The 23,133-nt window shown below is 39.3% G+C and overlaps 5 protein-coding genes across 12 annotated transcripts; 1 reads left to right on the forward strand and 4 right to left on the reverse strand.

The window, feature by feature from the left end:
- Positions 1 to 1,059: 1,059 nt before the first annotated feature.
- On the reverse strand, positions 1,060 to 6,124 carry LOC124196680 (large proline-rich protein BAG6-like). Of its 2 annotated transcripts, XM_046591839.1 has the most exons (14): positions 5,790 to 6,124; positions 5,603 to 5,720; positions 5,381 to 5,533; positions 5,090 to 5,318; positions 4,589 to 5,030; positions 3,645 to 4,526; positions 3,322 to 3,576; positions 3,049 to 3,246; positions 2,885 to 2,984; positions 2,696 to 2,826; positions 2,158 to 2,631; positions 1,923 to 2,079; positions 1,641 to 1,849; positions 1,060 to 1,467 (listed from the first exon to the last, which is right to left on the reverse strand). In XM_046591839.1, exons 1-13 carry the CDS (start codon positions 5,856 to 5,858, stop codon positions 1,644 to 1,646), a joined length of 3,414 nt encoding a protein of 1,137 aa, XP_046447795.1. In that variant the 5' UTR covers positions 5,859 to 6,124; the 3' UTR covers positions 1,060 to 1,467; positions 1,641 to 1,643. The 2 variants fall into 2 exon arrangements, with proteins under 2 accessions (XP_046447795.1, XP_046447794.1); XM_046591838.1 differs by having other exon boundaries at positions 1,060 to 1,849; positions 5,790 to 6,123.
- Positions 6,125 to 6,346: 222 nt separating this feature from the next.
- On the forward strand, positions 6,347 to 7,928 carry LOC124196689 (transcriptional adapter 1-like). The gene is made up of 6 exons (XM_046591857.1): positions 6,347 to 6,506; positions 6,566 to 6,602; positions 6,662 to 6,949; positions 7,017 to 7,375; positions 7,446 to 7,611; positions 7,678 to 7,928. The coding sequence occupies exons 1-6, from the start codon at positions 6,439 to 6,441 to the stop codon at positions 7,759 to 7,761; spliced, it is 1,002 nt and encodes a 333-aa protein (XP_046447813.1). The 5' UTR covers positions 6,347 to 6,438; the 3' UTR covers positions 7,762 to 7,928.
- Positions 7,796 to 10,064, reverse strand: LOC124196688 (WD repeat-containing protein 5). The gene is made up of 9 exons (XM_046591855.1): positions 9,489 to 10,064; positions 9,309 to 9,405; positions 9,072 to 9,235; positions 8,920 to 9,009; positions 8,718 to 8,857; positions 8,489 to 8,639; positions 8,338 to 8,418; positions 8,191 to 8,278; positions 7,796 to 8,096 (listed from the first exon to the last, which is right to left on the reverse strand). Exons 1-9 carry the CDS (start codon positions 9,582 to 9,584, stop codon positions 7,996 to 7,998), a joined length of 1,008 nt encoding a protein of 335 aa, XP_046447811.1. The 5' UTR covers positions 9,585 to 10,064; the 3' UTR covers positions 7,796 to 7,995.
- Positions 10,065 to 11,483: 1,419 nt separating this feature from the next.
- LOC124196684 lies at positions 11,484 to 18,958 on the reverse strand. 5 transcript variants are annotated; one of them, XM_046591850.1, is made up of 26 exons: positions 18,739 to 18,958; positions 18,473 to 18,667; positions 17,893 to 18,402; positions 17,709 to 17,831; positions 17,322 to 17,423; positions 17,042 to 17,258; positions 16,746 to 16,967; positions 16,132 to 16,673; positions 15,935 to 16,072; positions 15,841 to 15,870; positions 15,624 to 15,767; positions 15,516 to 15,545; positions 15,087 to 15,440; positions 14,873 to 15,028; positions 14,584 to 14,811; positions 14,410 to 14,518; positions 14,126 to 14,350; positions 13,543 to 14,057; positions 13,440 to 13,478; positions 13,288 to 13,373; positions 13,111 to 13,225; positions 12,547 to 13,048; positions 12,292 to 12,447; positions 12,186 to 12,231; positions 12,029 to 12,132; positions 11,484 to 11,943 (listed from the first exon to the last, which is right to left on the reverse strand). In XM_046591850.1, exons 8-18 carry the CDS (start codon positions 16,202 to 16,204, stop codon positions 13,958 to 13,960), a joined length of 1,587 nt encoding a protein of 528 aa, XP_046447806.1. In that variant the 5' UTR covers positions 16,205 to 16,673; positions 16,746 to 16,967; positions 17,042 to 17,258; positions 17,322 to 17,423; positions 17,709 to 17,831; positions 17,893 to 18,402; positions 18,473 to 18,667; positions 18,739 to 18,958; the 3' UTR covers positions 11,484 to 11,943; positions 12,029 to 12,132; positions 12,186 to 12,231; positions 12,292 to 12,447; positions 12,547 to 13,048; positions 13,111 to 13,225; positions 13,288 to 13,373; positions 13,440 to 13,478; positions 13,543 to 13,957. The 5 variants fall into 5 exon arrangements, with proteins under 5 accessions (XP_046447806.1, XP_046447804.1, XP_046447803.1 ...); XM_046591848.1 differs by having other exon boundaries at positions 13,440 to 13,482; XM_046591847.1 differs by having other exon boundaries at positions 12,292 to 13,048; positions 13,440 to 13,482.
- Positions 18,959 to 19,786: 828 nt separating this feature from the next.
- Positions 19,787 to 23,057, reverse strand: LOC124196682. 3 transcript variants are annotated; one of them, XM_046591842.1, is made up of 12 exons: positions 22,791 to 23,057; positions 22,472 to 22,582; positions 22,381 to 22,412; positions 22,141 to 22,325; positions 21,801 to 22,059; positions 21,584 to 21,741; positions 21,322 to 21,527; positions 21,018 to 21,254; positions 20,796 to 20,958; positions 20,474 to 20,711; positions 20,173 to 20,403; positions 19,787 to 20,101 (listed from the first exon to the last, which is right to left on the reverse strand). In XM_046591842.1, exons 2-12 carry the CDS (start codon positions 22,578 to 22,580, stop codon positions 20,012 to 20,014), a joined length of 1,908 nt encoding a protein of 635 aa, XP_046447798.1. In that variant the 5' UTR covers positions 22,581 to 22,582; positions 22,791 to 23,057; the 3' UTR covers positions 19,787 to 20,011. The 3 variants fall into 3 exon arrangements, with proteins under 3 accessions (XP_046447798.1, XP_046447796.1, XP_046447797.1); XM_046591840.1 differs by lacking the exon at positions 22,791 to 23,057 and adding an exon at positions 22,666 to 22,701; XM_046591841.1 differs by lacking the exon at positions 22,791 to 23,057 and adding an exon at positions 22,666 to 22,699 and having other exon boundaries at positions 20,796 to 20,955.
- Between the last annotated feature and the right edge of the window lie 76 nt (positions 23,058 to 23,133).

The following is a 23,133-nucleotide window of genomic DNA, read 5'->3' on the forward strand; positions in this document are numbered from 1 at the left end:
GAAAAACGTCATAACTCTTAATTCAATTAAGATATTTAAAAAAAACTTGGCTTTAATTCGATGCAGATGTGGCCTTGATTGTCCCAATCATCGACCAAATTCACTTACATTTCTACATCATTCCGAATGAATTTCGATAATTGAAAAAGAGTAGACGCTGCTGCTCTCAAGGACTCCCGACCACAATCATCATCTAATAACAAACAAAAAAGTTGAAACGAATTATCATCTCCCTATAAAATACAACCAGCAGTTGATCAAAACAACATAAATCGAAATGAAGGCCGTAAATGACATGAAAAATAATACCCGGAAGATTTCTCTCTATAGCTCTTTTTAGACAACAGTAGCAAAAGTTGTTTACCAATGCAATTGTGTGTGAATTCCCTGGAAGTTGCTGCATCGTGGTGGAAAGCGCTAAGCGGATAGAAAGTTTTCTTTCCCTTTTTTTTACGAATTTGTTATTATTGTTGTACTACTACTGTCATGTGTGTGTGGGTGTATGGGGTTTTTTAAAACACTTTCTACACTGGCGGAATCCGTCGAGGTCGCTGTCCTCTTGCCGCTTTTTAGCTGCTGCACATTCTCAAGCTATTTTCGACATTTCCGAATTTTCTATCGAAAAAAAATCATAACCTTGGCCGGAACTGAAGAAAACTGATCCCTTTCGGATGGAGCACATGAATTCAATAATGAATAACATACGGGAGTCATCCAAGACATCCCAAGGTTTTTCCATAGGAAATTCAATTAAAAGTTAGAGAAATCTTTCCCTCCATCAAACGATATCAATCGGCCATGAATCGATCGCCTTTGATGACTTTTGCCGATGCTGCTGGGAAGACCTTCTTTTCCATCACTTCCGTCATGACCTCCCAAAGTCAAGTGTGTCAACAAACCCTGCCGGTGTCTCTCTTCTTTAATCAAAGCCATTCCTCCTACATGTCAAAAGGGAAAACCAAATTGTGTGTGTTGAGTTTTCTTCAATCCTAGTTTTTTTTTGAAGAACATTTAGTTTCAAAATGAAATAATCAGCGCCACCTAGTGGTGAAAAATAGCTAAACAAAAAAAGAAATCTTTATTCAATCAATCATCTATCAATTTCCGTGTTAGGCAGACAAAAAAAAAAACAATCCAAATTGCAAAGAAAATTGTCTTTGTTTATGGTGGGTATGCCATCAAGCGAAAAGGGGAAAAAAAGTTTGTTGATGGCCATTGACGGGAAAATGTAGGGAAATCAAAATATTGATGACACTCGCACAACTTTCCAACATTTGGTTGATTTTTATCTTTTACAAGAAAAACAAAATTTAGGAAGAGGGAACCACTAAATCAAAAAGCTGATGGGCGGAAAACAAACGGATAAACAATGAGAGGGAAAAAAATGAAGAAAAGTTATTACTTTTTTTTATATCAGATGATGATGATTCGATCGAAGTCAATTAGGATCGAAATCGCCCACTCCACCTACATCGAATTTGAACAAATGAAAAACACATGGCGACTCAATAGAAGAAGAAGAAGGGAAAAAAAAACATGAAAAATGGCCGATTAATTAATTATATGGGGGTAGAGAATAGGGCAGGGTGGAGGCGATTCTTTGTTGTTTTTGTTTTATTATTATTATTATTATTATTTACTCTTTAAGTGTTTCCGTGAAAGTATCGCTCTGCGTTAGGGAAACGTTCGGCATCGAAATCGGCGTCCGTGTCCAGCCTGGCGTTGCCCAAACGGCGGATTTCCGGCAAAAGGGCGCTGCCCACTTCGACATTGGCAGTGGCCACATTCGTTACTTCACCAACGGCGGCCGACGAGACGTTGGCAGAACGCAGGGCGCGTTCCATCGTTTCTAACATTTCAGAAATTAAAAAAAAAAAGGGTTTTACAAACGTTGTATAAAATATGATGAATGAATTAATTACCCTGGAGGAGCAACTGAGGATTTGTGTTGGGTCGATTGCCTTCGGCCAACTTGCGTCGCTTATTGGGAATTCCGGCCAGGTAGGCGTCACTGAGCGGCACATTTGGCGGAGCTCGATTTTGACGTTGGATATCACGGGCAATCACCGGTACCCATTCCTGTCAGAAAATTGTATTTAAAAACAAAATTAATTAAAAATTTGGGTGGAATGAAAAACGATTTCTAAAAATTCTGACCCGTGGGACTTCGTTGTGCCACGACTGAGAGCCCATGACGACGTCAATGACCGGCTCTGGAGGTTTCACTTGGCTGGATTCCTTTTGACGAACATCTTGGCGGAGTTTCTCTAGTCGACTAAGTCTTGCGGGCTGTGCAGAAACTGGTGCGGATGCTGCTTCTTCCGTCTTCTCTTCTACCACATCCATCGGTTCTTCTTCAACTGGTGCCGTCGATCCAGTAGCCACTGGGGGAACAGACTCGGGAGCAACGACGGTCGCTGCGGCCGGTGAATTTGTGTCGGTCATCTCTTCCACTTCTGCATTGAAAAGGGCAGTCCAGGTCCTTCCGCGTTCCGTGTTCATCACCATGGGCTCAATAGTTGGCGTCAGTTGATCCAAATCGACGGAAGCCAAAAGTGAACGAAGACGTTCGATCGACGAATTTGTCGTCCACTCTTGGACTGCTGGATGAACTCCATCCGATACTCCACGCTACATTTTAATAACAAAACAATTAGCGCCTCAATTCATTATAATAATTCATTTAATATCCTACCAACTGAGATAGGAAAACGCGTTCAAGACTAGTGGAACCATCGGTGAAACAATTGAGGGCTAAAGCTGCAGCGAGTATTAAAGTCCGGCGGATTTTATCCATCATCAGTTGGCCGAAATTCGGATTTTCACCTTAAACAAAACAGAAAAGTCAATCAGCTATCAACGTCAAGTACAAGTTCAATAATACCTGGCATTCCAATTAACTGGATGACTTCGTGAAGACACTGCTGGATGAATTGGGCCATGGTAGCGACGAAATCCACATCGGGACGAATGCTGGCCTCGGCCTAAAACCAGACAATTTAGTCAATACTTGAAATGAAAAATGTAATAATAATAATCGTGTCCTACGGCAGCACTCTGGAGTAAGGGCATGGCTTGATTGACCAGTGTCATGATGCCCTGTCGGACGGAAGGGTCTGAAAAGTCACCACCGGAAGGTAAGACTCGTTGACGAGCGAAATTCCTCAAATGATCTCTCATCTGGTTCAAAGCCTCCGGCATTCCGTAAAATAGGGCCATCAAATCACGGAATGTCATGTGATCCGCCTTTTTAGTCAAAAAATAAAGGTCAGCTGTTAGTTTTTGAATGGATCGTTTCATCATCGTCAAGGTAAATTTCACCATAGTCATAAAGAGGTCAAAGAGGAACGACTCGCCGGCCGTGTAAGTGAAATCAGGAATGTTGCGTAAGAAATGGGCCACCGTGTTGGGCGACTGATGGCCACTCACCACACCCGCAACTTCTTGCATGACTCCCTGGAGCAAACTACTAAACAAGGCGTTGGTTAACACTGGATTAGGGCTGCTGGATCCATCTCCACCACTCGTTCCACCTGCTACTACCCCGCCTGATAGTACACCGCTATTGGCCGTCACCTGAATTTCCATTTAATGACCAATCATTATCAATGTTTTCCTCTCGCAATTTTCAATGCCGCAATTACCTGACGAAACATTTCGTTCATAAATTCGTCGACGGAGGCCGGAACGGCTGTCGGTTGATTTCCAGGGCCTGGTGGACGGGTTTGATTGAGACCGGGAAAAGCTTGTGCCGCCGACGTGGAAGTGACAACCACTGGGCGTGGTCTGGCTCGCTCAGTGTCGGGTCTGGATGAAGACGAGCGGGTAACATGTCGAGAATGACACGGTAAAAAGTCGTCAAATTCGCCCAAAGATGTTGGTGATTGCCCACGAGACGCTTGTTGATCTTCCTGTTGATTGTTGTTCGAGCGAACTTCCATAAAGAGCGACATTGGATGCATTTGACCACCTAAATTGACAGGGGTCCAGCCTCCTTGACTCGCCATGGCTAAAGGCAAACGTCCAAACGGGTGCGGTCCTCCCCTGACCAGCATTTCAGGGTGCAGCATTTGGACTGAGGCTCTTGGAGCTGGGGGATTCTGCGCCGATGCATTAGCTACACCCGTTCCGGTCGTTCCAGCAGCCCGCCAACCATGAAATGTCGGATTTGTAGTTGGAGGAACTGATGGATTGGCAGCAGTAGCTGCAGTGGGTGGGCGGGTAACGTGTCGGATGAACTCATGAGGAGATATTCTTGTGGGCAATCGCGGAGGAGCTTGCGCTGGTTGCGGTTGAGGAGCTGTAGCGGCCTCAGGAGCTGCTGGGTTAGCCTGTGTCTGAGGAGCTCGGTGGGTATGTGTAGTCTCGACGCTGATTGAAGCGTGAATGGGTATGGTCGATGAAAGAACTTGTTGGTAGACGTAGGGTCTAGCACGGACTTCACGAGGAGGGGGAGTTCCAAAGTCAACCATTAAATCGCTCATGGCGTGAAAAGCGTGGGCCAAAAAGTGCAATCCTTCGGCTACCTTTTGGATCAAAAATCAATTGAAAAACATGGAAAGGAAAATATAATATGATTTTACTGAACCTGGTTGTAGGTGTGTTGTGCTTGCCGGTATTCAGGTGATGTGCTGTCCAATACGGGATCATCTCTGAGGAGCTGACGGACGGTTGTCAAATGAGGGCGAAGATCCTGCTGGATCCGTTCCATATCTTCGATGACATCGGCAAAGACAGACACTCGAGGATTTCGAATTTGCTGTTGTCGAGGTTGTTGGTCACCAGGAGGAGCTGCAGCTGACGACGGAGCTGACGAAGGAGCCGACGAAGGAGTTGCAGATGGGGTGGTTGAAGGAGGAGTTGTTGAAGGGGGTGTTGTTGAAGTCGGAGCTGTAGGACTTACGCGTTCGCTCGCGCCACTGCCACTCTCTGGTGGATTATTTGGTTGAGGCCCTTGCACCCGAAAACCAAACGATCCTTGAACTGCTGGTGATCCATTAGGTCCTTGCAACACGGCAATATTGTTTGCCCTGATAAAAAGAAACGTAACTAACATTTTTAGTTTTTTAGTTTGGAGGTTTGTCATTACCCCAAGGATTGAACAGTTGAAAATGCAGCAGCTATAGCAGTGGCAGCCTGTGCTTGAACCATTTGTATGGATGAGTAGGGTCCCTCAGCAGTATTATCCATTGTAAAGAGTGAACCAGTGCTGGGAACTGAACTGATCCTTCCCAAACTCTGTGAGGCATCCTCCAGCATGTGTCTGGCTGTATTCAAACGCAACAGAGAACTACTTCCGGCTGGAGCTGGTACTGAACCTTCATTTGATCGTAAACATTGTTATTGAGATTTCTACTTTTAATAATGATGAGAAATTTACCAAATGAATGATTGGCACCATTTTGAAACCCTCTGTCTAGGTGGTAGTGAATGTTTCCTGGTCTAGATCCTTGAGTTCTTGGTGGTCCTGAAGGAGGATTACCAACTGTTGGAGGTGCTCTCTGGACCAAGTGAATGACTTTTCCACTCAGGTCTGTAAAACACAAAAACATTTACATGCCAATCATTTGTTTTGAGCTAGGAAAGAGTATTTTCAATTTACCATATTCACTGAGCTTTTTGTCATCTTGAAGAACTCTGCCACAGTAAATCAAACGCTGAGTCTCTGCTGGTGTTCCTACATCCCCAGCAATGTGTTCTTTAAGTTCCTTGACTGTGAGCTGCAAAACAGAAATCCAGTTAGTTTCCCCTATCTAAAACTCACGAGTCGTTTCTTTTAATGGTCTTACCTCCTCTGAAACTGTGAATTTATGATTACGCGAATCGAGGGTTTTGACGGTAACTTCAATATTTGCCATTTTTGTTTAGCTTTCACCACCTCGAGTTCCAACCTCGCTGTAGTTTGGTGACGATACAGACACACTAATAATAATTATTCGGTTTCAGTATTTTTTATTTTACCGATCTAACCGGACGGCTCTGAACCGACGTCAGTTGTGTAATGGGTGTCGAAATGTAAATCTCTAACGTGGAAAACTGGAAATCGGGCCTGTAATAATACACGATAACAAATAGAGGCGCAACTGTCTCCACATCGAATCGACACGACACGACACAGCCGACAATTCATAGGCTTACGAACCAAGTTGTGTTACAACGCCACCTATTTCTCTTGGTTTTAAACCGTAAAAGAGGAATTCACTTCAATTTCATGATAATTTGTACATTTTACGAACAAGATTTTATCTAATTTTACACGTTATATTTATCAATGACAAATTCAAGGAAAAAATTATTTTATGAAAATCAATTCCTGGAATGAGCACCATCTTTTGGTGGTTTTCGATAGTCGAGGCAAGACAGGTGTAGACGAAATCCAATGGCGAGTTAAATCTAAAAAAGTGAGCGAAGCAGTTCAAAAGTCAGAACACAACAACAATGAATGCACTTGATGTTAACGAAGCCAGGAAACGGTTGGTGGATGTTTTGGGAGATTCTTCTAAGAAGTAAATAAATCAGATTTGATATTTGTGGTGGTATATCTCTAATATCATGTTTTATTTAGTTATTTTGCCCACCTGAAATCGTGGTTTTGTATGAGGGTAAGAAATGTTTCTTTTATACTATCCATTCAGTCATAACTGACATTCTCTCTATTTAGACAAGCAAAGAAGAGTTTGATCGCCAAGCCAGATTGTACCTGAAAGTAGACCAAGTTCATCTTCACAATGAGTTTCTTTTGGCCATTGTTACAAAATGTCAAAGCTTGTGCCAGCCTTCAACCTATGTCTATCATGGTGTGAAGCAAAAGCCAATTGTTGTCACTGAAGTGAACAAAATCAGACCACATACCATTCCTCTACAGAAACGTAATTCTGTTGAAATCAAACCGATCACTGTGACAAGACAAGTTTACCCAAAGAACAAGCCTCTCACTGTCAACTTTGATGTAATATGTCTTAATTATTGGAATTTTCATTGGAGACCTTGATTAACATAATTCTTTTCTTATCTAGAATCGATTCCAACCAGTGAATCCAGTTTCTCTGTTACCATTTTCTGCTCCTTGCACTGTAGAGAAACCACAGCTTCGTTACTGCAGCCAGGATCTAATTTTACCTGACGCTGGACTCGTTCACGGTCGAATGCTAGTAGCAGCTTGGGATGCTGGTTTGGATCATGGTTGTGAAGACAAAGCCATCAAACTGATACTGGCAGCTACCAAGCAATTTCTTAAAGAACTGATAATTGCTATCATAACAAACCGGAAAGGGTACCGCCTTCGAGAGAACAAAGTCATCTATTCGGTTGGCCAACCTACAATTAATCCGTGGCTACACAATTCATGGTCCATCCAAGACAGTACCAGTAACAGGTAAATATTTATTGTACAGTCCTATTCTTTTTCAACAACAATGTTTCTAAGTGTTCTCATTTTAAATCAGTTATCTGACCGAAATTTCGCAAGCTGCGGAACCACCTCACGTTCCTGCCATACCCCAAACATCTCAGAAAGCAGAGCGGGATTCCGCATTCTACCTAGCGTGCACTACCGAACAAGTTACCGCACTTCAACCGATTTCCGTTCTTGACGTTTTTCAAACTTTACAAGTAAGTCGATATTTAATTTCAAAACTTCAAACTAATCCTCATGTTTCTTTATTGAATAAACAATAGGTTAAAAAGGGCGTCATTCCCTGGCACACAGTGCACGCCGTCAATATGGAACGCATTTCACAGCGCCTCTATCACCCCAATTAAACTCGAATCTACTTGCTTAAAGAAATTATAACGATTAAAAAAAAAGATGTTTGTATTGTCGACGAGGAGGCCATGAGAAGTCAAGAATGCCAGGAAACTTTTTTATACCAAGAAATTGCATTTTTTTTTCCTCAAAATTCTCCTATAAAGTACACACCTCAAAACTGCTTTTCATCGTCTTTTTTCCCATTATTTTTTGTTGTTGGTTCATTGCGACAAAGCTAAATGCGCGGTCTACGTGTCGGAACGCCAGAGCTTGATAGTCTTATCGTTCTCCAATGCAGCAGATGCGATGATATTATCGGTCGGATGGCATGCAGTACACAGCACGACATCTAGAATGAAACATGAAGGGATATAAGTTCGCGTGTGACGTCTAGACAAATTAAATGTGAAAGAAGGAGCAGGTCCCCCGGTAGGAAGCCTTACCGGTGTGTCCTTGAAGTTTCTGAACAATTTCCTTCGTTTGCAAGTTCCAAATATAAACCATGTTGTCTTCAGAGCCGGAAACGATCCACTGCAGAAAGAAAAACATGTTCAAGTAAAAGAATGAAACGTGGATTGTTAAAGCAGTACTTTTCCTCCAGTAACCGAAAAATTGGCAAAGATGCAATATTTCTCGTTTTTGTGGCCGGTGTAGGTTTTCAAGCATTTGCCCTGAAACGAGCCAAAGAAAAAAGAATGGTAAAATCTGCAAAAATCTTTAGAGTTGAATTCATGATGACACCTTGGAATAGTCCCACAACTTCAGTGTGTTGTCGAGAGTTGCAGCCAGGATGTATTTTCCGTTGGGTGAAAATTTGACAAACGAGACGGGAGGATTGTCATCATCGATCAGCGTTTTTAGGCACTGGCCGGAAGCCGTGTCCCAGATGCGGCTGTAAACAAGTGATCAACACCACCAATCGATAAAATTAAGAGGTCGAATTTATTTAGTAAAATGAACACGATTATACCAAAGGCCATCGTAGCTTGACGAAACGATAAGAGATCCGTCCCGGTTAAAATGAACCGCTGATACGGGATCTGAATGGGCAGGAAGGGTTTTCAAACATTTTCCGGTTTTGACGTCCCAGATGCGCACACTCTCGTCAAACTGCAAACAATTCAAAAAGGTCAATAGCCTATTTTAAAGAAGGCGAGTGGTTGAAAACTTACTGAGCCTGAGACAATCAAGTTGGATTGGGGATTGAAATTGCAACAGAAAACATAATTGCTGTGTCCTTTTAATGTCTTCAAACATTTCCCCTATAAGAACATACATGAATTAGAGATGAGCTAACATCACAAATAAATGGTTAAAGACTTACTGAGCTCAGTTCCCAGATCTTGAGGGTTTTATCATCACTGGCAGACACAAGCAGGCGGCTATCAGAAGACCAAGCTACATCTGAGATACCAAGTTTATGACCTGTGATTGATTTCTCAAATTTGCCATCATAGGCACCCCAAATCTTCACCAGTTTATCAGCAGCTATTCATGATAAAAAAATTATAACATTATTAGAAATATAATTCTCCTGAACATACACCATCAAAATATTTACATGAACTTGCAAGCCATTCTCCATTTGGGCTGAATTTCACAGCTGACACAGCTTTTGTGTGGCCAGCTAGGGTAAACTTGAGGGCATAGTTTGGCTTCTAAATACAATATTGAATTAAGATTACTTTTTATCCTAAAATGCTGTAAGAATTGAAAATTCCGGGTTGGAAGGGTTACTCACCAACCCCGATGCTGGCTTTGCTTGAAGAGGAGAAGTAGTTGAATTATTACTGTGGTTCTTAAAATCCTGATCACCTTTCATTTTATCATCAGCCATTTTGATTAAATAAGAAGTTGCCAACAGTATACTTGAATCTCAAGCACAATAGCGAATTTACAATGTTTTCCTGGACAGTGATGAGTGGACTCAACAGTCAGCTGCTACACTGGCACAGGATTGTTAATCAGTGTTTGGCAACTATCCAAACTGTATTAATATTTTTTGTTTTTTTTGCAAATTTTTCTTATGATTCGTAGACGGCCTCAACACCTTTCTTTTATTTAGTGTAAGGTACGCACGAGATTTGCCCAGCTGTGTGCCTTAATAATATTTTGCATTACAGGCACTGAACTGCGGTAATAAAGAACATGGTCGTTCTCTTCTTCTTCACCAACTGTCACAAGCAACACTGAAACACTCAACACAAATAGTGTAATAAGTGAATCCAATTAAAGTCGCCGTCAAAACGTGAGAATCCAACAAAACGCAACACTTAACATTCGTGACAACGCTTTCGGCAGCACGGGTTTACTACTCGTGTTGAGCCAAACGTCCACCAGATGGCGTCGACTTGATCAGCGACATCTATGATTAACTAACCAAGTTTAGACTGGATTCGCGCCAAGAGTTTGAAATTTAAAATCGAGTTTCCTCGTTCAGGTTTTATCTCATGCGCAAGCTTAGTGGAAATGGGGTGAACATGTTCATTTCAACCATAAGTAGTTCACTACTAATCTAGACGTATTTGTCGTTTATAACACAAGAGTAGTCATGTGATTTAATAGTAAACGGTAAAATGCTTTTAATCTAATGATCTAATTATTTGTTTTCAAAATATCAGCACTATGTCGTAGAGATTTAGATTCACAGATAAACGAGTAACGATGATCGGTACAACTCAAGTCATTCCATTCATGAATAAGGAGGGTTTCATTAAACGTTAAAACCCAAATTAGACATTCTTCTTGTGTACTTCCATGTACACGTGATGGTTCTCCCTCTTGCCAATTCATTTCTCTCGTGAGAATATCGCCTGTACCAGCCCACATCCAAGTTGATCGATTGCCGTAAAGACGATTACCGGATGTCAAGTATAATTGTTTTTGAACTAAATTTTGAAAATTAGATTTCATTCAATTATACTTTGTAAAGAACATTTCCGTGATCACCATTTTTTTTCTCTGCTTTGAGTTGTTTGGCTAAATTGTTTTCTTCTTCTTTCGTCTCAAGCGACAGCAATTCCATGCCGTACTGCCGGCAATAATGGAGAGCACTCCACCAGTTTCTCTGTGAAATAATTAGTGATGTAACCCAACAAGTGATTGAATTTCATTTAAATGAGACTGCTCTATATGTGTTTTATAATACATCTTCAGAGACGATGCAGTAGCATTCGCCGTTTACTTTCAAACAACGAAATTTTTTGGCCGTGAAATGTTTTGGGCAAGTTCCTTGTTACGCGAATTAAAAGATCAATTAAAGAAAGGTGAGTGTGAATAACTAAAAAGAAGTTAACCATTCATACCATGAATCAGGATATCGTTAATGTGATCCTCCTTTGAAATCTAATATTAACACAAAAAGAAAATTAATTTAAAAAACGACTAATTACAGATTAAATGATTTACCGTTTCAATCAGTGCAAAATATTCATCCTCGAGACTTTCAATTTCTTGTAAAAAGCTCGTGGATTCAGCACTAACAGGTGTAATTGGTACTATCACGCACAAACTGGCCATCAAGAAAACGATGAACGAGAAACTCAAAAAGTAGAAACAGTCGTTGGTTGTAATCATTCTTGAGCGACGGGATTTTCTAAAGTGACTTGAAAAAACAAACAAATGGAACCATTCCACACTTATTCTTGATTACAGGAAGTGAGGTTAACCACAATGTAATTTCCTGTCGAGATTTTAAAAATTAGCCTTTGTTTTGTTTTTCCCGAACGAAACAAGATCCGATGCAAATTGTATTAGAACTCGTTCAAATTACAAACGCATGGTCGTGTAATAATTGCTGTTTTATAAAACACAGGTGATCAGTGTTCAAGTCAAGTCTTTGATAAATTGCGGCTATTAAGCGGGAAAAAATCAAGAAACTTTTGACAAAGAAAATGGTTCTCCTCGAAACAGGATTCTGATAAAAAATCTCCTTTACTGGAGAATTTCAGGCAAGACTCGAATTCACTTGCGTCGCTGCTGCTATTAGGATTTTGATATAGCTGGCCAGTATTCATCCAAATCATCTGACCGCGGACGAAACGATCCGTCGCGCTAGTCCAGTACCATTCGCCTTTTCCATCGACGGCCGATGGATTGTTGACTTTGTGTTTAATCCATTCTACTTTGTCCGTCGGTACATCTGCCAGAGTCATCCGAAATTGACGGCAAAATGCTTCGGCTTTGTACCAAGTCGCCTTTGTCATTTAAAAAGCAAAACTTTGGTCACTATCACATGTCAACTTCTAATGCGCCGTATTAGGCTACACAGAAACCACTTACCTTTTTATGGCTGAAACAAAGGCATTCGTTTATTCCAGACGCATGACAACGGAACTTCAATCCCTCATTGGCAGGTTCTTGCATTAGCATTTTGGGACAGATTCCTAAAAACAAATATGTTAATTCAAAGTACTCCACAGTTCTTTATAAGGCTTACCTTTTAGCAGTTGGACAAATGGTGGATTTTGCATCTCTGAGAGCATCTGTCGAATAAAATTTAAATAAATAAATGTTCCTTTCGTTACAAAGAAAATGTTGTTTACCGTTAAGATATTTTGTTCTGTAGACTGAACCAGGGAACTTAATCGCTCAACTAATCGATCCTGAAAGATGACGTCTTTTTTCACTTCAAGTGGATCGTCCATATCCAATAACGGATTTAATGTATTCTGTGCAGCGATCAAGTTAACGACCGTTAACTGAATAAAAAATACAAAAACCGGCGCAAAGTTCACTACGATTTTCATGGCAGCGGTAAAACCCTAGACACAGCGGAGTGATAAATTATAGTTACTTACTCCACTTTAGGCATGCTTTTTAAATAAAAATAGGAAATCCTTTGTCACTTTGAGATTGACCGCAACCTATCGGATAAATATTATCTACAGGAATTTCAAGCACCAAAATTAACCGCGTTCAAATTCGGTGGTTTATTTGTTTGTTGCAGAAACCACTAAACTTCCGTGTGCATCATCGCTACATGTGTTAAAGTTTAGAAAATAAGAAATTATTATGAAATATTTATGAATTGTTGACAAATGAATTGTTTCTTTTCCAAGCAGGATTCCGGATAGAATGTGAGTGTGTTATTGTTTAAACTGGAGCTGATGCAAGTTGTGGGTTGTGTCCAACTAGAGGTCGTGTTTTCGTTAAGGGGAGGCAATCCACTTAAAGTCAATTCATCAAGTCCATTAATTTGAAGCGATCGCTTAGAGGCTTTTTCTCGGCTCAAAATGGATCCATTACGGAAAATCCAGACCCGCCGAGTAATAAAGTCATTTGCTGACGTCCAAATGCCAGCTGATTGATCAAGAAAAAAATTTGTAACGAGATTAGATCTTGGCCTGCAATTTCTATCTTACCAGTCATAAGTGTTTTAACTGTTTGATCTTCAGCAGGGTTTCCAAATGGAAAAGATATCAAATGCATGCCGTGATAATCGCAAAAGGCATCAGCTGTAAACCAGTTCACTTTCTCCTGATTAAAGTCAATCCTACATTGAATCAGAGTAATAACGAAATGTGTTAATTAAGTCAAACCTTCTTTGAACTCCAGCAAATGCAACCATGAAGTTCCGTGACGATTTTGCATTCGAATTGGCTGTCAAATTCCAACGGACAAGTTCCTTGTTGGAATTAAATTCAAATTTTTACAACAAATTTCAATTCTGAACGAGCATCAACAGATTTACCTTCCCAGATACGAAAAAAAGTGCTTTGACTCATCCGATCTTTCTAAGAAAACACAACTATTAGTTAAATTGCATCATTAATTTTGAGTTTTTACCAACTCACCAAATTACGGAGACGAACCGTTCTTGCTTTTAGCAATTTGATCTGCTGATTCACGATTGTTGTTCCATGTGTTTCGGATGTTTGCGATGTTGAAAAAATTGCAGCGATAAAGAAAATGAATAAACAATTGATCCGGCGCATTTTGGTATGGGACTTTGAAGGCGGTCACTAAAGTAAAACACACAAAAATGGTATGGCGTAGACTCGTCGTCGTTTCAGTAAAGCTTTCCTAAATGTTTTAACCACTTCCGTTTGAACCACGAACAAATACCGCAAAACTATTTTCAGGATTAATTGTGTTCTTGTTCGTTAACCTTGTAATTTGATTAAAACCAAGAGATTACACTGGTTTGTACCAATTTCCTGAATGAGACATTAACTATACGTTTAATCAAATAAAACATCAAGTTTTCTTTTAATAATTAGTCGGAAACTGAGGAACAGAAGGAGGAGCAAACCGTGGTTTGTTCAGAACTTTGCCCAAACTGACTGCTTCATCGTAAACGCCTTGACCCCTGTGCAAACAACGAACGGTTATTGCCAAAAATCAGATGAACATTAATTAGCACAGAAAAATACTTACAGCAAATCACTAGCGCTGTTACTATTCAATTGTGGTAGAGGGAAGACAAAGGGGTAATTGATCTCTTCATAGTAATCTGCATGATCTTCACTGCCATTGAAAGAAGAGTGTCCTGGATTGCTGAATCCTAAACCTGGCGGACGGGGAGCTCTTTGGTGATCAGTAAGCGAATACTCATTTTTTGAATTAGAGTGATGTTCGTTATCTAATGCCGAGTTTTTATTCCTGGAGAACAACCATCGAGTTATTTGGATGAAACAGAAGAAATTTAAGAAATAATATACTTAAAATGATATTTGAAGCATACAACGACAAGAATCAGGATCACTAAAAGGAAGAAAATGACTGAGCTCGTGGCGATGGCAATCCATTTGATGTAACCTTCGTCCTGTCCTGTTTTTTAAAAAATGATTTTAAAAAAGATGAGCTATTTCAAGTGATGAATTTCAGTTGAGTACCGGAAGGGAAAGAGGAGACTTCTATTTCGCATATGCTCAAATCAACTAGCGGTTTGAGCCGGATGAATCTTTTGGAACCAGTGATCAAATTGATCGTCAGATTAGACAAGAAGATGACCGCTTTGCCATACTCAATAGTATCGTTGAACGTTTTCTCCCAGTGAGTCGTTTCATTATTCCAAGTTTTATCAATATCCACTACTGACACGTTAAACACATATAAACTAGCTGCAGTAATTAAGTACACAATTAGAATGAAATAAAAAATGGAATATTTTATGTTATATACTTTTGTGCGTTGTAATGCGGATGTCTTGTATCTTACTGTGGGTACTTTCGATTGGAATTTTTTGAACAACTTCCTTTGGGAAAAGACGACAAGTGAGAAGGTTCCCATCGACAATTTCACTTAAAGTTTCCATAGATTTGTAAACGACGTTTTCATCTAAAAACAAAACATGAGATGACAAGATCAAACTGAAACTTTTCTTGCACTTTCATACCACACTCAGGAAGAAGATTATCCGGCCAAGTGCCGTCGTCCTGATTACAGGTAATCGGTTGAGGTTGAGAGATTGTCTTCAGGATCGATCCCGGTTTGCAAAATAAATACCAGAAATTTTTTTCCCCACTCGACAGCGTACGCTGTTTAATGGGTATCTGCGGAAAGATGCTGTAATTGGGCGACGGCAGGCTGCAATTAGCGATTTCATTACAGTGGCCAAAATAACGTTGACAGCCATCGTCGCAATGTAAGTTTATGTTGTTTTCTATGTCGCTTCCGCAAAACCCGTGTTTTGAACAACACAATTTGTCCGGGCAGTACCTGTTGTCATTTTCCACACCACAGAGATTACCTGTATCGATAAAAATATCCGTCATTTGTACGAGTAGTGGGGTAAACAAATGTATAACGTGAAATGTAGTATAACCTTTACTAGGAAATCCAATGGATGCGTTCACTACAGAATCACCAAACAGGAAAATTAGGATCGCGCATGTACCAAAATTTAGAAATGAAAGATACATTATTGCTGTACCTCTAAATGGATGACAGTGACCGTAATTCGAATTACAAAATGTAATACAATGACCTTCTTCGTCACCGCAATATCCTAAAGTTGAACAGCACAATTGGTTCGGGCAACTTCTCTTAACTTTGGGACCGCAGTCTTGATCTGTATCTATATATAGATCAGACGATAGTCATTTGTACTAATAGGCGGGTAAACCTAATTTATAAGTGAAATACTTTACCTCTACTAGAAGCTTCAGTCGATGCGTTCACTACAGAATCACCAAAAATGAAATAAATTAGAATTTAACGACTATTTAGAAACTATTGCTTTACCGCTAGATGGATGGCAGTGGCCGTATTGCGGCTGACAACCTGAAATACAATGTTCGCCTGTTTCACCACAATATCCATATTTCGAACAGCATAAGTTGTTGGGGCATTTCGGTTCACCTGAGCCACACTTTTGGCATTCTGGATTACAAAGGATGAAAGATAAACAATTAAACCAATTTAAGAAAAATTATTTTTACCGCAGAGTGGAATGGATCCCAGCAGATGAGCACCGAAAATCGTCAACACGACAAACCTCTCCGATAATAACATGTTACTTCATTGAGAATATGTCCGACTGGTTCAAAGTAGAATTTAAAAAAAAACAAAGAAATGTCTCAAGCAGTAATCCAAGCATTAACATTTGTAGCGTGAAGTTATATTATTATCTGTAATCGAAAGCAGACCCGGACATGTGGTGAAGGAAACCGGTTTTCCGGTCTCGATAACTTAAAGAAACAAAAGCAAGCATTAACAAACATATTTAAACATTTGAGAAATTTTTATGTTGCTTAACACTAGATCCACTTTTTGAATTGACAACTATAACGTTTGACAATGACAATTGCATTTCAACATTCGAAAATGTTATCAACACATAATTCAACTATTTTTAGTTGCAAGAGTTATTTCGCGTGAAGTTGTTTAGGTGGGAGAATCGGGAACATGAGGAGGTGGAAAGTTAGGTTTGCCCAAAGGTGGGTTTGGAGTCTCGTAATCACCGCCTGTCGAGACTTCACCTCTGCGAATGGCAGATTATTCGTTAGTATAATTTCAAACAAAAATTATAGTTAGACAAGTAAAATGGACTTACTCAGGAGTAACTTTCATTGGATTGTCTTTGCCTCGAAGGTTCCCTGTGTCGCAATATTCGTACATGTACATGTCTTCGTATACGTTGTCATCGTCCGTTTGAAATGGAGGAAATGGAGGCATTGTTTTCGGTGGTCCTGGAACATGTGGGGATTGTCGGCGACCGAAAATATATTGATTATTTACAGAGGGATTCTCTGATTTAAGACTACCTCTGTCACGTCTAAAAGGTTTAAAAATTAGTGAAAAAAAAATTAGGTTCTGAAATGTAAAATACATCACTGTTAAGTTATCTACCTCTGTGATGACCGAATCCATTTTTTAGTTACGAAGACGGTTACAACCAACAGAAGCAAGACAATTATTGGAACAGTGATAGCCACAGTCAACGTGGCGGTATCGTGTCCTTTTTTAATTTCTTGGGTACAGGTACGTTTTAGGCAACTCAACGAACAGTTAAGCGTCGCACAATTACCAATTTTATTTTTGGGACCACAGGTTTGAAATTGACAGTCTATTTTTTTTAAATAAATGCAATTAAATCGTTTTTAATAAGACAGGGATGTCAACTTGTTACCGGCAAATTGAAGGAAGCTGCCAAAGAAAACAGAAAACAGGAAAAATATGGTGAAATTCATCATCATAACTCGCTAAAAAAAATGAACCTTTCAGAATTTTCCTAAACAAGTAAATAAAAAAACGGCCGTAAGTTGAAAACTAAGAAAAAGTTGTTCTGTGTATAACCGTTTCCGGTATTGCTACTTTTATCAAGGAAGTGGTGACTTTTCTAAGCTGATGTCAGAGAAAAAAGAGAAAGAAGGTAATATCGATAGCACCTTAAACTTTAATCAAAACGTTCTATACTCACAAAAGTCTCATCCGTTCAAAATTGATTCCGTTCAATACGGAATCACAAAAGTCAATATAAATTAGGATCGATAGGTACGATAAACTATTGCTTTACCTTTAGATGGATGACGGCGACCATATTGCGAATTACAAGCTGTATTGCTAAGTCCATCTGTTTCACCACAATATCCATGTTTCGAACAGCATTTCGGTTTATCGGAGCCGAACCTATGGCATTCTGGATTACACAGTATAAGAGCTGAACAATGAAAAAAATTTAAGGAAAAGAATTCTTTTACCGCAGAGTTGTATGGATCCCAGCAGATGAGCACCAAACATCTTTAACACGACAAATCTTTGATTATAACACGAAGTTCATTCGGAATATGCGCATATGCCTGTTTCTAGGTAGATTTTTAAAAATACCTCGAAGCAATAATCAAACATTATAGCGTGAAATTTTATTATTATCTGATATCCACAGCGACCCCGAACATGTGGTGAAGGAAACCGGTTTTCCGGTGTCGATAAATTAATTTAAGAAACAAAATTAAGCAAGCAATATCGACAAGATTAAAATATTAGTGAAATTTCAAAAGTTGGCTAAACAGTAACGTTTGACAAAGACAATTGCATTTCAGCAATATTAGAAAATGTTATCAATACATAATTCAACTATTAAGTGTTGCAAGAGTTATTTCGCGTAAAGTTGTTTAGGTGGGGATTCGGGAACATGAGGAGGTGGAAAATTAGGTTTGCCCAAAGGTGGGTTTGGAGTCAAGTAATCACCGTCTGTCGAGACTTCACCTCTGAGAATGGCATCATTTTTGTTAGTATAATTTCAAACAAAAATTAGTCAGTTAAATAAAATAGACTAACCTAGCCGTAACTTTCATTGGATTGTCTTCGCCTCGAAGGTTATCTATTTCGCAATAGTCGTACTCGTTTTGTTCTACGTTGCCATTGATTGGAAAGATGGGCATTGTTTTTGGTGGTCCTGGAACACCTCGACGACTAAAAGAATACTTATTCGGTACCGAGAGATTTTCTGATTTAAGACTATCTCGGTTATTCCTAAAAGGTTTAAAAATTAATGACAAGTAAAAATTGAGACGAAATGAAAACTACGTCATCAATGTTATTACCTCTGTCGCGATCGAACGCATTTTATTGTGACGAAGACGGCAGCAACCAACAGAAGCAGGACACATATAGGAACAGCGATGGCCGTAACCTGGTCGACGCCTTCCGAAACGATACAAAGACGTTTTTGGCAACGTGATGACGGACAGGTAAGCGTCGTACACTCGGCAGCTTTTTTTTTCGAACCACAATTTTGATTTACTAGACTATTTTTAGATGAATCTATTTTTATAAAGGAATGTGCAATTAAATAGCTTGTAATAAGATAAGATGGTCAAATTGTTACGGCGAATTGAAGTAAGCTGAAAAAGAGAACAGAAAACAAGAAAAACATTGTGAAATTCATTTTCATAACGTTACATTAAAAATGCATCCTTTCAGAATTTGCCTAAACAAGTAAATAAAAAACGCTACTGTTTAAAACTGAGAAAAGTTGCCTTACATTACCATTTCCGATATCACAACTTTATCGAGGAAGTGGTAAAGCTGATATTAGGAAAACAGAGAAAGAAGGTTAAAAATGGATAGCACCTTGAATTTTAATCAAAGCATACTCACTGAAGTCTCAAGGATTTTTCAACTAAGAACTCGATCAGAAACATGAATTAATATTCCTAAGGGTCATCTAGGAAATAATACCTGATTTTCCAGAGAATAACAAAAGAAGAAGCTTAAAGGCAACCGCCTTTTTACAATTCTTATGTTTTTACTCCCGTCACCGAAACCAAGGAAGAATTAGAAATCCCTCGACAGCATGCTGAGGTCACCAAGGACAAACATTCCACTAAGAAAAATGTTCGATGAGAAGTTATTAAAAAAACATAAAAACAAGTATTAGACATCGGCTTTTTCCAAGAACATGCAAATCAGACAAATATGTACCCAACCATAATTCAGGATCCCGTTTATGGTCACCGACAGCATCTCTGTTGCTGTTAGGTACTGCCTAGAACCTAAAAATGTCTCACATTGACTAGAGAAATTTTAATTGACGTGACGAAAACGACGTTCAGCTGAAAAGTGAATTTCAAAGATAATAAACTACTCTGATAATGTCAGAAATTTCTTTATTAACACTTCCGGAGAAGCAACGAATCAAAAACGTGAAGAGAAAAAATTTAGACCCGAGTTACATTCCAGTGGAACATAACATCAACTGAGTTAACACAAAATGTACGAAAAAAAATGAATTTTTGAAAGTGCGAGTACCTTAAAGGCTTTCACGCATTCAAATTCCAAACCTTTTGAAAATATCCAGGAAAAAGAAATAGATAACTAACATACTCCACATTCAGCGAATAAAACACGGTTTTGCTTCATGTCCATTCCACTTATTTGGTCAAAAACAGACAAGCCTTCAATTATCTACAATACACAAATAAGAAATTAAAATCTCAATTACCTTTTGCAGTATACCTTCCGTGAAGAATATTTACCTGAGCAAAGACTGAAGTTGACCTATGATGACGGGGCCGATTAGCTAGAATGACGTTGAACTCGGTGGATACTTGAGCAATTCCATTTTCGGATTTTTTTATCTGGAAACGCAAAGATCCTCGCTGTTCGGAGACATCTGACCTATCTGCAGTAAATACATCGCATCTCTGTTCCAAAGCGTAAGTATGAAACCAACCGGAACTGCAAAACACTGATTCGCCTTTAACTGTCTAGAAAACGGATATCCAATTTTAATAAATAAAGATGCATTTTTACATTGTTCATGGACTTTGACATTACCTTATAGATTTTTGATCCTTTATAGCCATCCTTTATAGTACACATTTCTATAAACTTGGCACACATGATCGGGGCTTTGGCTTTTTCGAGTTGAATAATAATCCTTTCTGACATAACTCCATTGATGCTCATACGAAAGTAACACTTATTTTTACCGCTGCTTTCCCCACCGCCGCCACCATTAACTACACTTTTAACTTCTTTACCAGACGACTTGGTTACAGTTTGCCATTCGTTCCTTATTTTTTTTGAAAGAAAGAAAACAAAAATAGGCGTACTAGGTCAAGAAACGGAAGTAGAGGCGATTAAATTTCGGTTTTACGTTGTTTTGACGACTGGTGCTTTTAAAAGCGAATCGCGGAAGGAGGATGGTTCAGCATGCTGCTTGGCAGGCACTCTGGCAGCTGCACTATTATTAGGACTCGCATGGCCATTGCTACTTTGATTACTAGCTTGAATCGGGGGTTGTTTTACTGGACCACCTGCTGAGAATTGAAAACCATAGAAACGTTTTACGATACACAATCTTTAAAAGCAAATTTACCCGCGGGTTTTATCGGAATATTTTTTTCAATACGATTGATTTGAATCTGCTTATTGCACTCTATGGCTTGTGCTTTTACTTCTCCATTGGAATAACGATTCGCTTGCTCATTTGCGGCTCCGTTGACTAGACCACCACCGTTAGTATTTACTTGGTTTCGATTAAATTGCCCGTTGGTCTGTTTAGACTGATCCTCTGCTACTTTTAATATCACGAAAGACAAAACTGAAACACAGGCTGATACAAAATTATTTTTAGGAATGCGTTTTGAATTATTGAGGAGTTAAACCAGAAATAGTTGTACCTTTTACTACAGGTTCGGGTTGGTTTAATCCGTTGAACGAAAGCTGCAAATGCTTCAGCAACTCGATCGAAAGCAGTGAACGCTTGGTCGGATCCCCGTTGGTAAATGATACGTCAATACAATTTTCTTCGATGGTCATAAGATTCTGCAAGAGCTGGCGGGATACAAACTGGCAACGATTCCCGTCTCCGTTCCAACCATTAAGCCTGTACAACAAGAATATGTCATGAACAGAAAGAAAACAAGTTAATAAAGCTTTTACTGTTCGATAGCATTTTTAGTTTTTGCCATGGCACGTGCGATATCATCTTCAGTGTTCTGAATACTAGCAGCGCGGCATAGATCACGAGCGACTTGTTTTCTGCTCTCCATTAATGCAATGTTGCTGTCATTCACTTCAATTCGGTTCATGACGTCATTCTATGGACAACAAAGTTTACAGGGCTTCCAGGTAGCATATAACATGAATATTGCTGAACCTGAACAATTCGCATGGAATTCAAAATATCGTCGTAGTACTGATGAACTCGTTGGCGATCTTCGATAGCTTTATCCCACATAGAACAACACTCACGAACTCTTCCTTCCACTACTTCCATATTTTCTTTTAATACTTCAATGGAATCACGCAAGACATGTCGTTTTAGTCGACAAGCGGGCGTGCTGAAAACAGAACATTGAGTGCACCACATTTCTTTGTTTTTATTGGTGGGACTCTGCAATGAAATGTGCATTTTACTGTGTAAATATAACAAAAAGTAAGGATCAATAATTAACAAATATACAACTTTAAGAAAATAGAAGTTCAAAGCTACATACTTTGGGGTGCCAGAATACATTTGTTCTTTCTTTCCTCGTTCGGCAAGCTCACGGGCGCGGTCGGTTGCTATTGTCACCAAACGAATGACGATGTTGTTTGTGGCCAAATCTTCTATCTGACGACCCGACATATTCGTCGAACTTCGGCAAGTGGGGCAATGTACATTATTGGTCTTGGAAAATCCCTAATATCATACAAAATGAAGACATGATAAAAACCCTTCGATTTAAGATATTTACTTTAATGCAATTGAAACAGAAGTAATGGTGGCCTAAACAGAAACAGAACAATTAGCTTTAAAGTTGAGTAATGAATTGTAGGACATATTACAGTCAAGATATTTTGGCTTTCGATCCGTCGTGTTAAATCTCAGTAAACAAATGTGGCACGAAATCATGTCATCATCCGAATCCGACACATCTTCATCGCTCAACGTCATGACTGCATCGGAAAGGACAAAAAAAATTCATTAATCAGATTACTCAAGGTTAAATTAACTAGTAACCATTGTAAGCTTAATTTACGATTGAAAACATGTTTCATCTATGTGCCAGCATACAGATTTAAGTTGGGTAGATAAATTAACAAAATTGCAGTAAATACTAACAATCACCAGATATGATTAATTCGGCTTCGGCAGAGAACTTACCAATTTTTTTTTGCCGACGAATTCTTTCTTCAATTCGAACTGAGAACTAAAATCTTTTGTTTAAGGACAGCCAGAAAGATGGGAAAGGTAAGGTAAGTAAAAAAAAACAATGACTAAACCCAAAACTATCCCAGTAAAACTAAACTTTTATCATAAGGAGAGTCGAAGCACAGATAATGATTTAACTGTAGATTAAACACCACAGGCACAGATAAAGACCGACAGATAAAGACCCAAAGATGATTTCAGCGCGAATATCGAGCAAGCAGCTAATGAACACTGACTGGAGGACAGAACAAGCATTGCCAAACTTTCAAAATGGAAGAACCACGTGTTATGAGTA

Source organism: Daphnia pulex, chromosome 7 (genome assembly GCF_021134715.1).
Source record: "Daphnia pulex isolate KAP4 chromosome 7, ASM2113471v1".
Taxonomy (NCBI): domain Eukaryota; kingdom Metazoa; phylum Arthropoda; class Branchiopoda; order Diplostraca; family Daphniidae; genus Daphnia; species Daphnia pulex.

What these genes read in the sequence shown, in the direction of transcription:
- LOC124196680 (XM_046591839.1), bottom strand. Translation starts at nt 5,858, where the DNA reads ATGGCAAATATTGAAGTTACCGTCAAAACCCTCGATTCGCGTAATCAT. An exon ending in AATTCACAGTTTCAGAGGAG is followed by an intron (nt 5,721 to 5,789) that starts GTAAGACCATTA and finishes TCTGTTTTGCAG; the next exon opens with CTCACAGTCAAGGAACTTAA. An exon ending in CAAAAAGCTCAGTGAATATG is followed by an intron (nt 5,534 to 5,602) that starts GTAAATTGAAAA and finishes TGTGTTTTACAG; the next exon opens with ACCTGAGTGGAAAAGTCATT.
- LOC124196689 (XM_046591857.1), top strand. Translation starts at nt 6,439, where the DNA reads ATGAATGCACTTGATGTTAACGAAGCCAGGAAACGGTTGGTGGATGTT. An exon ending in TTGGGAGATTCTTCTAAGAA is followed by an intron (nt 6,507 to 6,565) that starts GTAAATAAATCA and finishes TGTTTTATTTAG; the next exon opens with TTATTTTGCCCACCTGAAAT. An exon ending in CAAGACAGTACCAGTAACAG is followed by an intron (nt 7,376 to 7,445) that starts GTAAATATTTAT and finishes ATTTTAAATCAG; the next exon opens with TTATCTGACCGAAATTTCGC.
- LOC124196688 (XM_046591855.1), bottom strand. Translation starts at nt 9,584, where the DNA reads ATGGCTGATGATAAAATGAAAGGTGATCAGGATTTTAAGAACCACAGT. An exon ending in AGAATGGCTTGCAAGTTCAT is followed by an intron (nt 9,236 to 9,308) that starts GTAAATATTTTG and finishes TATCATGAATAG; the next exon opens with CTGCTGATAAACTGGTGAAG. An exon ending in TTTCGGTTACTGGAGGAAAA is followed by an intron (nt 8,279 to 8,337) that starts GTACTGCTTTAA and finishes TTCTTTCTGCAG; the next exon opens with TGGATCGTTTCCGGCTCTGA.
- LOC124196684 (XM_046591849.1), bottom strand. Translation starts at nt 16,204, where the DNA reads ATGTTATTATCGGAGAGGTTTGTCGTGTTGACGATTTTCGGTGCTCAT. An exon ending in CCACTGCCATCCATCTAGCG is followed by an intron (nt 15,871 to 15,934) that starts GTAAAGCAATAG and finishes GTGATTCTGTAG; the next exon opens with TGAACGCATCGACTGAAGCT. An exon ending in CATTGGATTTCCTAGTAAAG is followed by an intron (nt 15,441 to 15,515) that starts GTTATACTACAT and finishes TTATCGATACAG; the next exon opens with GTAATCTCTGTGGTGTGGAA.
- LOC124196682 (XM_046591840.1), bottom strand. An exon ending in TATTCCGATAAAACCCGCGG is followed by an intron (nt 20,959 to 21,017) that starts GTAAATTTGCTT and finishes TTCAATTCTCAG; the next exon opens with CAGGTGGTCCAGTAAAACAA. An exon ending in GCACCAGTCGTCAAAACAAC is followed by an intron (nt 20,712 to 20,795) that starts GTAAAACCGAAA and finishes AAAAAAAATAAG; the next exon opens with GAACGAATGGCAAACTGTAA.